The sequence below is a fragment of the Aspergillus foveolatus genome (genome assembly GCF_047715535.1).
Source record: "Aspergillus foveolatus strain CBS 279.81 unplaced genomic scaffold BDW70scaffold_36, whole genome shotgun sequence".
Taxonomy (NCBI): domain Eukaryota; kingdom Fungi; phylum Ascomycota; class Eurotiomycetes; order Eurotiales; family Aspergillaceae; genus Aspergillus; species Aspergillus foveolatus.
The window spans coordinates 75,991-92,358 of NW_027396100.1; the positions used below are offsets into that span (position 1 = coordinate 75,991).

The 16,368-nt window shown below is 51.3% G+C and overlaps 6 protein-coding genes across 6 annotated transcripts in view; 3 read left to right on the plus strand and 3 right to left on the minus strand.

Moving 5' to 3' along the window:
* Positions 1–3,006, minus strand: part of BDW70DRAFT_161387 (uncharacterized protein) — a gene marked incomplete at both ends in the record, with an annotated part of 4,029 nt that extends 1,023 nt beyond the window's left edge. The window contains 4 exons of the mRNA XM_073740969.1: positions 11–1,255; positions 1,302–1,937; positions 1,993–2,255; positions 2,864–3,006. Coding sequence (XP_073594493.1) covers positions 11–1,255; positions 1,302–1,937; positions 1,993–2,255; positions 2,864–3,006 — 2,287 coding nt within the window. The remainder of the gene's footprint in view (positions 1–10; positions 1,256–1,301; positions 1,938–1,992; positions 2,256–2,863) is intronic.
* A 3,180-nt stretch (positions 3,007–6,186) lies between these two features.
* BDW70DRAFT_139320 (uncharacterized protein) lies at positions 6,187–7,784 on the plus strand. The gene is made up of 5 exons (XM_073737369.1): positions 6,187–6,333; positions 6,400–6,817; positions 6,888–7,160; positions 7,214–7,339; positions 7,434–7,784. The coding sequence occupies exons 1-5, from the start codon at positions 6,273–6,275 to the stop codon at positions 7,681–7,683; spliced, it is 1,128 nt and encodes a 375-aa protein (XP_073594494.1). The 5' UTR covers positions 6,187–6,272; the 3' UTR covers positions 7,684–7,784.
* An 836-nt stretch (positions 7,785–8,620) lies between these two features.
* On the minus strand, positions 8,621–10,331 carry BDW70DRAFT_169202 (FAD-binding oxidoreductase; the record flags this gene model as incomplete). Its single annotated transcript, XM_073742628.1, has 3 exons — positions 8,621–9,210; positions 9,275–9,773; positions 9,836–10,331. 3 exons carry the CDS (start codon positions 10,329–10,331, stop codon positions 8,745–8,747), a joined length of 1,461 nt encoding a protein of 486 aa, XP_073594495.1. The 3' UTR covers positions 8,621–8,744.
* Positions 10,332–11,265: 934 nt separating this feature from the next.
* On the plus strand, positions 11,266–12,497 carry BDW70DRAFT_139323 (SDR family NAD(P)-dependent oxidoreductase). The gene is made up of 2 exons (XM_073737370.1): positions 11,266–12,053; positions 12,103–12,497. Exons 1-2 carry the CDS (start codon positions 11,333–11,335, stop codon positions 12,312–12,314), a joined length of 933 nt encoding a protein of 310 aa, XP_073594496.1. The 5' UTR covers positions 11,266–11,332; the 3' UTR covers positions 12,315–12,497.
* Positions 12,498–12,668: 171 nt separating this feature from the next.
* Positions 12,669–13,839, minus strand: BDW70DRAFT_169204 (Zn(II)2Cys6 transcription factor domain-containing protein; the record flags this gene model as incomplete). The annotated part of the gene is made up of 2 exons (XM_073742629.1): positions 12,669–12,724; positions 12,918–13,839. 2 exons carry the CDS (start codon positions 13,837–13,839, stop codon positions 12,669–12,671), a joined length of 978 nt encoding a protein of 325 aa, XP_073594497.1.
* Positions 13,840–15,221: 1,382 nt separating this feature from the next.
* On the plus strand, positions 15,222–16,232 carry BDW70DRAFT_169205 (uncharacterized protein; the record flags this gene model as incomplete). The annotated part of the gene is made up of 1 exon (XM_073742630.1): positions 15,222–16,232. The coding sequence occupies one exon, from the start codon at positions 15,222–15,224 to the stop codon at positions 16,230–16,232; it is 1,011 nt and encodes a 336-aa protein (XP_073594498.1).
* Between the last annotated feature and the right edge of the window lie 136 nt (positions 16,233–16,368).

Below are 16,368 nucleotides of genomic sequence, written 5' to 3' on the forward strand. Positions count from 1 at the left end.
TGATCAGGACCCAATGCCTTCTCATAGCCTGCCAATGCTCGCTGATACATTTGCTCTGCCTCCTTCAGCTTGTCCTGCTTCTTGTAGAGAATCCCCAGATTGTGGACTGTATTCAAGGTGGATGTCTGGCCTGGTCCCTTCTCATAACCTGCCAGTGCTCGCTGATACATCTCCTCTGGCTTCCTCAGATTGCCCTGCTTCTTGTAGAGAATCCCAAGATTGTGGACTGTGTCCAGAGTGGATGTGTGATCAGGACCCAGTGCCTTCTCAAAGCCTGCCAGTGCTCGCTGATACATCTCCTCTGCCTTCCTCAGATTGCCCTGATCCGAGTAGAGAAGACCAAGGTTGTTGACTGTTTCCAGAGTTGATGTGTGATCAGGACCCAGCGCCTTCTCTCTGCCCGCTAGTGCTCGCTGATACATCTCCTCTGCCGCCTTCAGCTTTCCCTGATCAGAGTAGAGATTGCCAAGATTGTTAACTGTATCCAAAGTGAGTGTGTGATCAGGACCCAGTGTCCTCTCTCTGCCTGCCAGTGCTCGCTGATACATCTCCTCCGCCTCCTTTAGCTTGCCTTGATTCGCGTACAGATTCCCTAAGCCATGGAAGGCTCTCAGAACGGCAATCTTATCATCTGGCCAATTGTTTCTCTCCCTTCGTATCAGATAATTTGCATGTGGAAGCAGCCGCTGCTGAAGCCTTGCATAGTCTCTATTAGAATGACGTGGAACCATGCATCCAACACAGACCAGTGCCAATTCATGTAGCTGAACTGTGCGTTTTTCCGAAGCAGCAATATACGAACACCAGTCCCGCACCACAGGATGTATAGTGTAGCTTCCCTCATGTTGTTTGGGTTCAACAAGGGAAAACGCTATCAGCATCTTGATCTTTGCCATGAAAGCTAGTTTGTTTGACACTGCTATATTAAACCAAGGTGGTGTGTAGGAGCAGTTCCGCCCGCTCTGAATTAATTCGTACCAAACATCTCGGTTATCAAAGCAGCCGAGCAAGAGCAGCAGTGTTGCAGCAGTGGGATCGCGTTTTTGGATTTCCTGATATGTGATCATCCACGTCTCGAGTATGTTCCCTTGTTGATAGTGACGCGTAGGGACAACTTGAGACTGTAAAGCAGGCCACGAATTTCTGTAAAATTGTAGATAATCCCTAATACCAGTGCCAGTTTCGCGCATGAAGGCTCCAGCAAGCACAATGGCCAGGGAGAGCCCATCTAGCTGGTTCACAAGGGAGAGGATATCTACAACTAGTTAACTTTGGTTCAAAAAGCTTATTGAATATCATACCTTGTTCAATTTCAACCTGCGTAACTTCTTGGGTCAAGAAGCCGCTGCTCTGTAATAATAGCCGCGTCGCATCTTTCTGTATAAGTTTCCCAATTGGGAATGGTTTCCCCACTTCAACAACCCCCTGGGCTCGAGAAGTGATTATAATAGATCCGTGGTCAACTTTGGGGAAGAATTCGCAGATATCATATCCACAAATGCTGCTGTCAGGGAGTGGGGCATATTGGTCGACATTATCGAAGATAATCAGCCATCTGTTGTTGCCTGGCGCGGATAGCCACTGGAGGACTTGACCAGCTCTTTGTTCTGCTTCTTCTTCATCCTTTCCTCCATTGTTCACGGGCTGTCCTTGTATCTGGGGGAGGAAAGAGCTTAATGATAGTATTAATGCAGATTTATCTTTGCCGCTCAGCCAAAAGATTGCCGTGAAGTCATTTTGATGTTTTCGTGCAAAGTGGATTGCCAACTGCGTTTTCCCTATTCCACCAAGACCATGGAGCACAGCGACCCTTCGTGTGTGCGAACTTCCTGGTTTTAAATAGTCCCGTAGATGGTTGAGCTCATCCTCTCGTCCGATAAACTCTTCAATCGCGGGAACCGCTGAAAGGTCCAGCGGAATGTGAAATTTGTCGACTTCTAAACAGAGTGAGCATTTAGCATGCAGGTACTTGTCTCATATTGATGTGCTAACCTTCTCGAGCAGTAGACTCCCAATACTCCAAGAAAGCTTTGGCGGCCGCGGCCCCAGTTGCAGCGGCATATGATTGCCATGCTTTATTCTTGTGGCTATCAGCATAGTCACATACCCCTTTAATGATAATGCATGATATGTTGTCCCACACGCCTGCACCCTCCATCTCGAAGCCAATAACACCCTCTGACTTGACCAGACGATCACGGTGCTCGCTGGATTTCATCACGGTATCAGCGGATGCAACCGTCCCAATGTGGACCCTGGGGCTATTATTCTCTATGCTGGACTGATGTCGACATGTCTTGCCCAGATCATAACCTAGACGAGTACAGGTTGAGTTGACAGCTACCTTACAGATATCCTCAGACATGCCATCAAGACAAAGGCACGTAGCTGAAGTGATACCGTAGTGCTTGTATTGATACGAGGCTTCGAAGAGGACGTCATCAAGAGAAGTTGGGCGGTGCCAATCAGGCTGCGATTCTTGAAGAGTTTGTAAATGCCGTGACAGCTTCTCTTGAAGGCTGTTGCGGGAACGCCTTGCCTGGAGGTTTGCCAGTATTGCACGGATTGCCCGGTTCGGTCTTCCAAGCGTGTCCTTCACCCCAGTTTTCTTTTGAAGCCGCCAGGATACTGCCTGCCGAAGTCGTATTGAATCACTGAGTCACTGATTATGACATCCCCTAGAAATATCTCTCTGCCAGATGACGGGTATGGTGCCCCTCCACAGATTCCAACAACCAGAGCCACTTCAATCCTTTTGTAGCTGGTTTTCAAGCTCGAGGCCACGCTGGCTGCGCTCCCCTTCCCCACCCCAGGCATATAGCACACGACCACATAATGGTTTCCAACCCTCCCGTTAACGTACGCATTGTCATCGCCTGGCTGTTTCCTGTAGTATTCGCCTAACCTGTCGTAAGTCTCGTCGAAAAGGTCTTCGACTGCCTCTGCTTCGAGGGGCAGCGCGCAGATGATCGCGATCGCAAATTCGTCTCGACTGGATGGGCGCATCTGCGCAAGTCGATAGTGATAAATTTAACAGTTTCAAACAAAGAATCAGTCAGTCTTGGTATATTGGTTGGATAGACAGCTGCTGGTGAAGTAAAGGCAAAAGCAACAAGCCTCTCGGTATCTCGAAGTATTGATTACCTTCAGCCTCACGGCCAGTCTCGTGACATGATCCTCGCCAACCAGATATCTGCATTAGCCGCCTGGAGGAGGGGTAATTACGAAATGTACGAGCAACTTGGCTTTGCAACAAGAAAATTAGAGGAACTTCATATACATTGTGAAATATCTTGTGGCTTGATCTTTCAGAAATCAAAGATAAACACATGAAGGAGAATGATACTGTATGAAGCCGGTGGATGAGTCACCAGGCAATGACTGGCATTACTCGGAGCGTTCAGGGCTGACGGTTGCAGTGCCGTACAGGAGGAAAGGTACAAAGGCCACCATCTCAGTGCTGTGACTCAATAAAATACTTGTGCTAAGGTCTTGGTAGTGGGGCAGAGTAAGAACTGTCATATGTTTATTGGTGAAGGCGATTCCGAGAACGACTGTAGTCAATCGTTATATGGCGTCCGACCCTTAGTAGACTATGTTCGTGTAGTTGATACAGTTTCCTTCTGCCCTTTCCCCTTTGAGCATATTCCACAACATATTTTGATGGCCATTTACCTGGCTACAGGGTGTTTAGCCCTGTAAGCCATTATGTAAACAGTCGCCTATCACATATTTGACCTGGTTGTTGTTCGTGAAGCAACGGATAAACTCATCTCCAAACCACGATGAACCCGTTTTGGGCTCGCTCTGGGGTCGGGGTGAGTAATTGTCAAGCTCATGGTGGTGTCAATCGGTCCCTATATATGATCGCATACTAGCTGGGCAGGTTGCGCGAGGCAAGTGAGGCAAGTGAGCCGGCAGTGAGAATCTCACCCTGTCTATTGTGCACTCACCCTAATCTCACCTGGGCCACGCAACCGTAAAGCAGCCTCACTCTCTATGCATACGTCCTATGTGTACAGCAGGTATGACTATCATATCACATACGACCATAGGGTGTGGAAAACAGGGCTTCCCGTCCGCTCAGCCGTACTTAAGCCACACGCCGGCTGGTTAGTAGTATGGTGGGTGACCACATGCGAATCCCAGCTGTTGTATGTTTCTCTTCATTTTTTTGTTATTTCGAATACAGTCTCGAGTAGCCGTATTTTCTGTCAGTCCTTCTTTGGTGAGACTAATGTTGCAGGTGGCCTATCGGATGCTTGAAGCGACTAAGTTCAAGCACTTCGTAGAGAATTTCAAGACATTCTGTTAATGTCTCTGATCGGCTAGTTTGGCCGTCGTTCGCCTGACGTGCCTGCTACACCACATTCTCCGAAACATCATTTAATTGCACCGGCATAACTTGATTCTGTAGGTATCTAGCAGCTCCGGTGGTCACTGGTCGGGGTCCTGTCGAGGTACAGTGTCTTTGATGCTTCAGGCATCAGACCCAGAGAATGACCAGCCTCCACTGCACCATGCCATATCAGAATGCTCTTTGACGCAGGCCGCACATATAATCCGTCAAAGGGTATTCGTCAAAGGGTATTTCAAGTAGGTTTTCGCCAGTGTTCCACAGCACTCCATGGGGTTGCTAATAAGCGTAGAGGTGTATAGGCTGTTAGGTTTTGGAACCGGTAAAGCCTCTTCGCTGGAATAGTCACGAAGGCCCACGTGAGGGAGATATACATTGCTCATTTAAACCTACTGTAGTATTTTCAAATGTGTCCACATAGGATAAGCCTACTAGCATATTACTTGCCAACGCGCTTTTGGAGGCACGGTGGGTGGTTGGATTAGGTGAGCTTTTGACTGCAATCAAACACGTGAGGTAGCCCGCTCGCTTACAGTAGACGTTATTTGATTCATTATGAACCTATTTTATTACCTATAAGGTTTCAAATTAGGTTAAGGCATGCTGGAAAAACCTAGAATGTTGCTGTGTTAGATTTGGGGTCGAAAGTCCTGACCGACCCAAAATGGTACCTGTGAAACAGAATACTCCTTCGTATTGATCTACGCGCAATGCCTTGAACAGTGGGTAATTCTGTAATTAAATAATATCTTCTGGCTGCCATCCTTATCAACATTGTGACGGACTAGATGATGAAGTTGAGAGTCAAGCCGCAGTACCCGGCCAATGCAGAGGATGTGCTCAAATGGGCACCCTATGTTAAACAGTCACCCATTAGGACATTTTGGGGGACCTGCTTGTCGCACGCACTAATTGTCGTTGCCGTGGTCAGAGAGAGCTTTGTGGTCTTTGGACGGGTCCTGGAAACCCCAACACTGTAGGTCAATGTCAGCTTGCTCCGCTACATGTCCTTGTTTTGCAGTGTGTTTTCATAAAGAAAGTAGTTTTGCGTTTCTTGCACTATGCCCATCTAGTCCACCATGCACACAAACGTAAAGGGAATAAACAGCATCTCGCTTATATGTGTTGTCTTTTTGTACACTGCAGATAGTATGTAGACAGGGCCACACCGGATATGTCTGTAATTAGTCAATCTCGATGAAACTGGGAACTGTCAAGGCACTATTAGACCTTGTGGCCGCTGAGGATACATATTTGCTCTGATCTTTACCCTGTCTCTCAAGCGATTGGATGAACAATGTATCAGATCTATAGAGTAGTCGCTCTTCAACGAAGCATGGATATGTCAGAAAGCACTGCTAGATCTGGGGATAATCTCCAATATACGCTCTGCTTTTCTTGTACTAGCATACATCACACTGCGGGATCTTCCCTACCACTCTGATGATCGTAAAGCATAGAGGATTATACATCGAGAGGGAATTAGAATGTAATCGCCCACTAATAACAACCAGTTGATGCTCAACTTCAACCCGGAGTGTCTCTGCTATATAACATGCAAGCAGAACGGCCAACAAGGTTCTTAAAGTTGTGTCTCACCATATCAAAAGCAGTGTCTTACCATATCAAAAGCATGAACGTTTGAAGTCAGGTTCCACACAGAAAAGTCTTGGGTTACCTCCTGAAGCGAATGCCCAGCCGCTAGGGTGCCCTGTTCAATTTGTATAGCTCCCAACAAGGAATGACTGCCCCTCGGCAAACCCAGTAAGAGCTCATGGTCTTGGAATACCTAAGGAACTAATGCTTTAGGCGAGATTGCGCCCTGCCCCTGGATCCTCCTCCGTTTCCTTAATTCTCCGCCTTCCGCTCCCCAAAAAAATCGAAGCCAATGTGTGTAACAGCCCTACAGGGCATAATGCAGATCAGGAAGTTCATCAGACTGGGTGCGGCTTTTGCAGCTGTTTCCCTTCCTGTCCGTATGACTGCCCGCTAAACTACAGTTTCATTTTCGTCAAGTCAACGTTAACGTTAACGTCCCACAGTCTCCCAGGCCCAGAATCAGACATGCGAAGGTCCCCTCGTAATTTCCGCCCAAGAACATCTCGACATAATCGGGCGCGACTGCACCACCATCGTCGGCGATCTCAGGCTCAACAAGACATATACGGGTCCTTTCGTCCTGCGCAACGTCCAAAACATCACGGGCTCCCTCAAGGCCGTGTTCTGGGAGCAAGAATCGATCGCAAATCGGCAGGTGCAGGTGACACAAGTCTCATTGCCAGATCTGAAGTATATCAACAGTCTTGATTTAATGTTCTCAGCTGGCTTGGTGAATGTCTCGGCGCCAAAGCTGGAAATCGCGAAGGGCGTTTGGGTGATGCAGGTGCCTGAGGAGAGCGAGGCGCATTTTCCAGCTCTGAGAGACGTGGATTATTTGGTTTTTAAAGGGAATTATTCGAGGTACGTCGTCGGGTTGGTAACTACCTAGACAGCAAGAAGGAATGATGTGTTTATGCTGATGTGTATCTAGGATCGAGGTGCCAGGGCTAAGAAACGTAACCGGACTTTTAGACATTGATCATGGGAACAATACCACCAACCATCCTCTCAACATCTCCCTGGCATCCCTGGAAAAAGTCGATAGGTTTGTTGTCAGTGGGAAAACAGCCAGTATCTCAGCGCCCAAGCTGGAGACCGTGAGTGACTGTGCAATGCTTACTCTACCTGAGTCACCAGCGTCACTCAGTTTTCCTGCGCTGAGTTCTGTGGGGTTAAAACTTGAGATTGATGGTGCAATTGCACGGTCTGTAACAATCAACTTAAAATACGAATGAGGAGCTAACGGCTCCTGCCTAGGATTGACATGCCATCATTGCGCAACACCGAGTCAAGGATCACCATAAAGTCTACTACCCCTCTCAATATTAGCTTGCCTCTCGAGAGCTGGCCGCAGTTCCTGGGCTTTTTTGGTGCCATTGAACAGTAAGCTCCTCTATATTTCACACATTTACCTATAGACACAATCTCTTTTCCTGGATTTGTTTCACTACTGACGACATGGATTGTAATATATCAGACTTTCCCTTCCAAATATAGAAGGATTCGTCGTAGTCCGGATAGAGTCAGACCTACCTCTTGACTGCGCGGCTCTTGACCGGTTTTTCGAGCCTATTGTAGCCAACATCACGGATGTTAAGTGGGAGACGCAGAGTATGTATCACTGCAGTTCTACGGCCGTGGATGGGTCTGGTGCAGTACAGCTAAGGATAGCTACTGCTGCTATAACTGCGCCATTAGCGCTCCTTGCTGGCCTCCTGCTTGGGTGAGAAGGGTGTGTATTAACTAATATAGCTACTATATAGGTGAGGTTCTGTTGGGAATAGACCTGGGCAGAGCCCATCGGCCGGCCCATTCGGCCCATTAGACCTAGTTCAGGGCAAATATCAATATACATGTGATTTTCATAATTTATGCAATTTACGTGAGTGGTTGGCTGGGATTCCTCGCTAACAAGATGAAAGGTATGATATTTGGTTGAATGAAGACATTCTTAACATTACTGCAGAAATCAACTATATCTCCTATCTATCTAATAATTTTAACACATTTGAACTTTTCTTGAATCACGGTGTGTTTGCTTAGACAAATCAGGTTCCTCAAGTGCAGACTCTATTACTGGATCTTCCACAGACTCACTGATACTCCTTCGCCTGTTTAAAGTATATTACGAGGAATTTTACGTATATTACTAATCTCTATAACATTCTCCTGCATATGAGTGATCCAGAAGGGAGAATATTTCAGGAACCCAAAGCTACTGAGGCTGCCTTACAGTTCTTTAGCAGATACTGGAGTAGCCCGACACCCAAATCATGACTGGAGAGCACTGGAGGAAGTTGTCCGTCCGAATTGGGTTTCTGGGTAATCTGGGGGCCTATGTGTATGGCCGCCAATCTCATTCCAGTACCATATGATTGCGCAATGGTCGAAGTCAGAGTATTTTTATTGAATGCCGGCCAATACAGGTTGAGTATACCAACTGCTCTCACCTGGTACCTCCACATCCGGGTAAACGGGTTATCGTATCCCCTGACTGAAGAGAAATGAAACCCACAAAACCGCAAACAATGTGCGGCATAAAGCCAGCCATAATAAAGCCCGACATGGCTCGAAGATTTACCAGGACAGGATACTTCGTGTACAAGCTCCTGCGGGCTTCACACTACTATGACGAGTGAATTCATTGATGTGATAAGTATATCTAACAGATATAGCAAGGAAACTTCTAATAGTATAAACCAGCACCTCAGTAATATACAACTCTAAGCTTTCACTCAGCACTGAAAGATAAAGCACGCCCGTCCTGCTCTCCATACCAAGGAGGCAGCTACTTTGGGATTTTGAAACCACCAGGAACCTGTTTCTGAAAGACACCCTTGGGATCGTACTTGTCGCTGGCAGCCCTGAGCTTGGCCACGTTATCTGCGCCCCAGCTCTGGAGCACGTCCTGCGAGATGTCGGCGTAGTTGAGGTAGATAAAGTCCATCAGATGTCCAGTCCGCTTCAAGAGGGCGCGTTGCTCGTCCACAATGTCCGTGATGACGGACTGGACGAGGCGATCGTCTGCCTGGTTTGCGTATGCGGCAGTCATGTCGACCATGACGTCGTCGGTCCTCCCGGGCGTCAGGCCGAACAAGTTGGTGCCGTTGGTGACAGGATGTGGCTGGGTCAAGAACTCGATAAAGAGGCCTTCGACATTTGCGATTTTGCTCAGGCCCGTCTCCCAAATCTTGAACAGCTCCATGTAGACCGTCGGATCCGGGTTGTGGAAGGAAAAGGTGAGTTGGAAAGCGCTAGGCGGAGAAGCAGTTAGATTCGTGCAGGATGAACTGGCAGAGGCAATGGTAGAGTGCTTACCGTCCCACCTGGGCTGGGATATCGTCTCCAAACTTGTCCACCACGTTGTCGATCGTGTTGAGCTCCGCCACGCCCCCCAAGTTCGGGATCTCGGTGAAGGCGTCGTAAACCGCCGGGTTCTCGACCTCTCTTGTATACCACAGGGCATCGTGAAGCAGGAAGTTCCCGTCTAGATAGTCCAGGAAGACTCCCATCATGGCGGCGCCGTCGTGATTCTCGGGCTTCATAAAATCGCTGAAGGCTTCAGCGTGGGCCTGCAGCGCGGAGTCTGTATAGTTGTAATGCAGATGGTTGTACCACATTTTGCCCTGAGGAATAGTCGCCACGTCAAAGCGGGTAATGATGCCAAAATTGTTGGAGCCACCTTTCAAGGCCAGCCAAAGGTCCGGGTGGGAGCGTTTGTCGGCATAGATGACTTGGCCATTGCCGAGAACGACCTCGTAGCCGTAGATGTTGTCGCAGCTGAAACCGTGCTCACGGGATGAGAAGGTAATTCCGCCTGATGACAAGTCAGCTTTGCGGCTCTCATAGAGCAGCCTTCAATTCCAGGCGTATACTGACCTCCCGTGGCGAAGCCTCCCACTCCGATCCCGGGGATGCGGCCTCCCATCACCGTCAAGTCGTGCGGGACCAGCTGCGGGTAAATGTGGTCCCAGACGGCGCCCCCTCCAATGCGGGCGATCTTCTTATCCTCGCTCAACTCGAGTTGGTCCATGAGGCGCATGTCGACGGTGATGCCCGGCCCAATGTTGGCGGCGCCCGTCCACAGGGTGTGTCCACCACCGCGCACGGCGAACTGGGGCTTGCGTTTGTCCGCAGTCATCAGCTTGACGAACTGGGATACTTCTGAGGTATTGGTCGGCCTGAAGATGCAGCCAGGCCTCAGGGAGCGCTCCTGGTCGTCGTAGTAGGACGAGACGGAAGCATTGTATGTGGTTGAGCCGGGGTATGAGATGCGCCCTGGGATCTTGGACTCGACGAGTCTGCACGGATCATATGTGACAAGAGCAGCGGCCGGTAGCGCTACTGCGAGGAGATGCAGAATAGACCTATACATGGCACTGGCTGATAGACAAAGCGGTTCGTGGTTAACTACCTTCTAATCTGTGACGTCTGTGACACCAACCCTCACGAGGATCTCTTTATATACATATCTGCCTGCGCCCGAGACTCCTGAGGTTGGAAGCAAGCTGTCGGATCCAGCCAGGCATGTCTGAACAAAATACTGTCGGTGCGCGTGTGCGTTGGGTTCTCGCGGCTCGTATACTGAAGCCATCTAAGCCCCATGCCAAAAATAGCTGAAGAGTACGTGCGGACAACGTAAAAGCTTCGACTAGCAGATCTTCGCCGTGGGGGCGCCACTCTGCCTACCTCAGCCTCTGCCTAGTGGCAGCAGTCCTCGGGATCCGACCAGGGAGCACCATAATCTCGTCGCCAGAAGGCCAGCGTCCTGCGGCTCATCCTGGGGCGGTTTTTGCGGAGTGGCCCCGATACGGTAGAGATCTCCAGCCTCTAGGGCTCCTTCGCGGCCAGGCCCGTGAGATCAGTCCGCAGCCCCCACCGCAGCCGCCCCTGTTCTCTAATCTTACCGCTAGGTCTGGATGTATTATTGACTGAACAGTCTGATCCACTCCGTACAAAGTACGGAGTCCGAGGCAGCCAATGCCGATGCCGATGCAATTGCATGGCTGATTCCGATGTATCACCAACAACCATCCACACCACCCACTCATCCACACCAACAAGCCCTCCCCAGGCGTGCCTTGATTGGCTCAACTGCTCCTAGCGGTTGTCGGCCATCGGGCGTCCGTAAGCCCCGCGTCCAGAGGAGGTAGCTGAATCTGAAGCTGGAGGGGTTTAGCTGCAGGCGCCCCCACCTCGGGCCAATAGGGCAAAGAAGAGGACGCGCCGATCTCTGGCTGCTAGTTGCTCGTCCCAGCATATGAATACATCCCTCTTCCTCTGCTGTTGCAGTCTTTCAATCATTCAACCGTTCATTCCCCCTCACTCTCACGCAGTCACTCCATTTCCACACACTACGACCAACCACCTGACACAATGGCAACACCCCCCTCGTACACCAAGGTCACCCACTCCACCACCTACCCTGCCATCAATCCCTCTCAGCCGGCCCTCTCCACGGCCGGCAAGGTGGTGCTGATCACAGGCGCCTCCGGTGGCATCGGCCGGGCCACAGCCTCATCATTTGCTGCATCAGGCCCCCGAGCCCTCATCCTCCTGGGCCGTCGCGCCGACGCTCTGGCCGAAACCGCTGCGATCGTTCGCGCCAGTTACGCAGAGACGATGGTCCAAACCCACGAGGCGGAGCTGTGCGATGCGTCCAGCGTCCGCAATGCCATGGACAAGGCCGTTGCTGAGTTTGGCGGCATCGACATCCTCGTCCACTGCGCCGGCAGCCTCGCCCCCGTCGTTCCCTTGCTGGAAGCGGACCCTGCTACGTTTCTCGACGGCTACAAGACGACCGTGGTCGGCACGCTGGCGACGGCCCAGGCGGTCGTCCTGGCAAACAGGACCGTCAGTGCCAACGAGGACAAGCCAGTCACGTTCATCAATCTCACCACGGCTGGCATCCTCTTCCCGCCGTTCCCCGGAATGGGCGCCTACGTAAGCAGCAAGATGGCCGCCGTCAAGATCCTAGAGGCGTTTGCCGCCGAGAACCCGCATGTGCGTCTTCACAATGTGCATCCCGGATTCCTCGAGACGGCCATGTCGGCCAAGCTGGAAGAGAAGATTAAACTGCCCTACGCCTACGATGACAGTAAGTCGAACTGACCGTGTTTGCGTCCAAGTCACTAATTCTCTCGCAGTCTCCCTTCCCGCCGACTTCCTGGTCTGGACTGCCTCCCCCGAAGCCGAGTTCCTCAGGAATAAGATCGTCTTCGCCGCATGGGACGTCGATGAGCTCAAGGCGCGTACAAAGGAGATTGTCGGTGGCCCGCCCGGAACTGGGGAGCTCAGGATCGGCTTCCAGGGATTCCCTCGATTTATGGCTGGCCAGCCTTTGCCAGGCACCAACTAGGCTGCCGGTCTTGTATGGAAGTCGCCATTCCAGGTGCAAGGGACGGTGCCCGGCGCTTTGCTCGGGCAGGAATATGCAATTTTTACACACTGGAGTGCTGGCCTAGTGCTAGCTTTTAGATATGTTAGAGAAAAAGAAAAAACCAAGAATGGATCGAATTCGAAAACAGAGTACTTGCCACGACTTTATCCTAACTAATTTTTTATTCTTTATTTTATAAATACTTGTAAAATAGAAAATAAAAAGTGATATATCAATCTAAAAGAAATTTTTAAAACCGTCCGTTCCGCAACAAAGCGAATTTAGAGTGATCGACCCAGATTAGAATAAATAACTTGTCCAAGAGATGAGTGCTCATCTAGACAGGGGCTCACATCTGGTTACCCAGTGCGCCCTAGACTCAGCTGCAACTATTCAGTGTTATTAGGGCATTCTCTATGTTCTCGCCATGCTCTCTAAGTTTCGCAAATTACTATAGATACAAGACTCAAAAGACCAACCGTCTTACCACTCCATGAGTGGCAGATTGTAACCTGCACCGAAGCAACGCCGCCACTGGCCCGACAACCCAAGTGGTATGCTCCCAGCGCGCCCCCAGCGCGCCCTTTGCGCCCTGGCAGTACCTCTCTGTAAACTGCACAATGACCTTGGCAATCTTGGAGAGATCCCCAACCTGACTCTGGCTGTCGCTGGCCAAGCTGCAGCTGCGCGAAAATGACTGCGGTTGTGACCATGACCACATGAGTGGATCTTGTTCAGAGGAAATGGACGGGCTACCGCTAGACGACGCCGACCTGTCGTGGCCTAGCGGTTTACTGGAACAACTGGCAGAGCGATGAACCACGTCCATTAGCGAAATGCACCCTGATGCCACCAGGAGCGCCACTTCCGCCTGCTCGGAACAGGGACACATGAGGATGGTCAACAGCCGCTGGCACGCCTCGGTCGCTGTCAAGCCGCCATGCGTGTAGGTGGAAGCGGCGGACCTGGGCCGTTGCTCCTTGCTCCTCTCCAACTGCTCAACAATTGACAGAGCAACCCTGGTGCAGTCCATGTCGGTCTCGGCGGTCTCCGCCGCGACCCTTGTGTTCATCAGATTCTTACACGGGGACGGCGACATTCCGGCAGATCGTGTCGATGGCTGGCTATCCTGGCTATAAGGATTGGCTGTCATTTGAGTGCTGAGAAAACAGCCATTGTTGCAGCTCATCTTGCTGTCGGTCTGGCCAGGGATTCTGGTAAGCTCCGCGAAGGAGCTGCTGCTTGTATTTGCAATAGGCATCCCAAAACATTGCCGGGGACTTTGGTCCTGGCTTTGGCTCTGACTCTGACTCTGGCTTCTCTCCCTCCGGACACGATGCGGTCGACCACCCCGACGAGCTGGGCTGTATGTGCAGGGGCGGTTGAGGTTTGCGCACCGTGCACAGGTCGGTTTCTGCTTGTCACATCGCAGCTTGGACGCGGAACAGACATCACACGAGTCTTTTAGCTTTCGAACTGGCGGTTGGGTCTTGTAGGCCTCCATGTCGACTGGGTGGTATCTAGCTCCTGATGCTGCTATGTAGATTGTAGAATCATCAGCCAAGCCCCTGGGACAGATCGGTTATGTATAATAATACCAATCTTAATGGACAATTTCATGGCCCGTCAGCCTCAGCCTCAGCTGCCCTGCAGATCGACGTCTTATCATCAACAAGACATAACCGCTTTCTACGCGGCCCCCAACTCAACTGCAGTGCGCAGTATCAGGTTCCTTGGCCCGCGAGGCCCTCGACGATTCAGCCGCAACCCCTCCAGCTGCAGCTTGGTGGGGGCCAATCAACGTCCACGCCCGGACGTTTGACGTTTCTCTGGCTCCTGCGGAGGTTCTAACGAGGGTAAAGAGCTGAAGAAAACTTGAAGGCACGGGTTAGCCTAGGCGAGCACCAAGGCAGCGAGCAGCACGAAGTAGATGCACTGCCGCCATCTAAAGTACCATTTACTTTGCACCGGGGCGCCTACGGGGCTTTTTACTGCCGGCCAGCATGGCTTGCGCCAGGTACTCGATACTTGATGTAACCTCGTGTTCGTCATGCATTCCTAGACACGGGAGTGCTAGCTGGGCATCATTCTCCCGGTCCAATTACCACGGGCCAATCACTGTTGGCGGCCTGGCTACAGGACACGTTACGGAAGAACCAGTCGTGCAGCTGTCACCGTTGTTGCTGAACAAATGAATGCCATGGAATGTTTGTTCGGACAGTATTCTCAATCCATGAGCTATTATGACCATACAAAAAGCAAAAGTCTGTACTCTGGTTCCTGGATCCCGTCTTGAGACTGGAGAGGGGGATGGACAAGCTTCAGACTCCAGATCTCACTTGAGACTTTAAGCGCATTTGGACCCCAAATCTCATTGGGGGCCCGCACCGCCGCTGGGGCGTGCGCTGGACTTCGTGCTAGTGGTTTGACGCTAAAAGTAACAACCAACCAGAGGGATGCATGCATGCGAGGCACGGTAAACGTGTTCGTATCAAGGGCCCACGTCAGATATCTAATAAACCTGGCGAGAAGACCACGAGGCGTCCACGTCTTAGTCCCATCAGTAGTGGTTGGATTGTGCAAAGCACGGCTCAGAAAGAAGTCTAGGAGTAGCTCTGCAGAGGCGCTTCTAAAAATACACACCAGACGCTCATGGACCCTGCGATCTAGGCAGGAATGTGAAAGTGTTCGATAGGGGACTGGACAAATTCAGGTCAGTTCAGCGGGATCCAACAGTTCGCGTGGCGTACACGGATGGTTGATGCACTGCACATACTTCATAACGTGTCTCGCTGCCGGCCGTCTCAGCTCGTCCATGCCTCAATTCCAGGATCTCGCCTAGCGACACTACCTGTTCCAGCACCATCGCCAAAGCTTCACCTCGTCATGGAGCTCCCAGCCGAACCAGAACTCCAGTATGCCGGAGAGTGTCTTTCTTTACCGGGTGCGTTCCTGGAACCCCCAACCGTGGCCCCTCATTCATCAGTCCTCAACCTCCTCAACCTATCGCAGGTCGATTTCAATTCGTATGACTTTTCCAGTCTGGAGAGCAAAGGACTCTCGCCTAAATGGCAAATGCATACGCCCTTGTGCACAGACAGTCTGTCCGACGAGTCTGCCCCGAGCATGCGCACGGAGGATACGGGCGTCTCACCGAACCCTATACCTGCTGCCGAAGCGACTTGTCCCAAAGAAACCGAGGATCGCCTTTGCCAAAACCCGCAAGGGCGCTGCATCAGTCTCGCCACAGGAGTCCTCGGCTCCATGCATGCCGGCTCAAGCTCCTGCATCCTACAGGTGGCCACAAGCGACCAGGGTGGTGCAAACGATCGTCAGCCTCAGCAATCGCGTGCGGCGGACGCTATCCTCTCCATGAACCAGTCCGCCTTGCGGACGGTCCGGTCCATATTGAACTGTTCGTGCTACCGAAGCCCGCAGGTGCTTCTCCTCGTTACCGCCATCTGCTCCGGGATTACTGCTTGGTACTGGCGCATCGTCGATATATACAGCTACAGTCACGGCAAACCGACCGCGGACAGCCCCAGAGCCGCCCTACTGACCAGTGTGGGCAGCAGGGCCGAGACTCGAAGACGGGATTTCTTCATTGGCAATCACCGTTTGGACAGGGAGGTCGAGACGGTCCTCATTCGTCACGTCCTTTTGGGGATGCTTCGAGAACTACAGCTCGTCATCGGAGACCTTGCTGGCCACGCGGGACAATCGCCGGCCGACGCAGTCGACGCTGACGAGCCGACCTCGACGAGCGACCTGATGCTGAGTGGTATGCGAGCCCGCGTGATTGCTTTTCTTCGCAAGCAGTTGCACGCCCTCACTTCTGCACTGGACCACGCAGACAGTGGGTTAGGGACAATGGGGCCACATGCGTCGCACTATTGATTATTGTATAATGCAAGAGCGCTGGCGACGGGGATAGAAATGATCATGAATTAATGCGTATACGGCCGCATAGAAGATGGCATAGGGCTCCTTCTGTTTACAGATTAGACCTTACGAACGGAATAGAATGGATTGA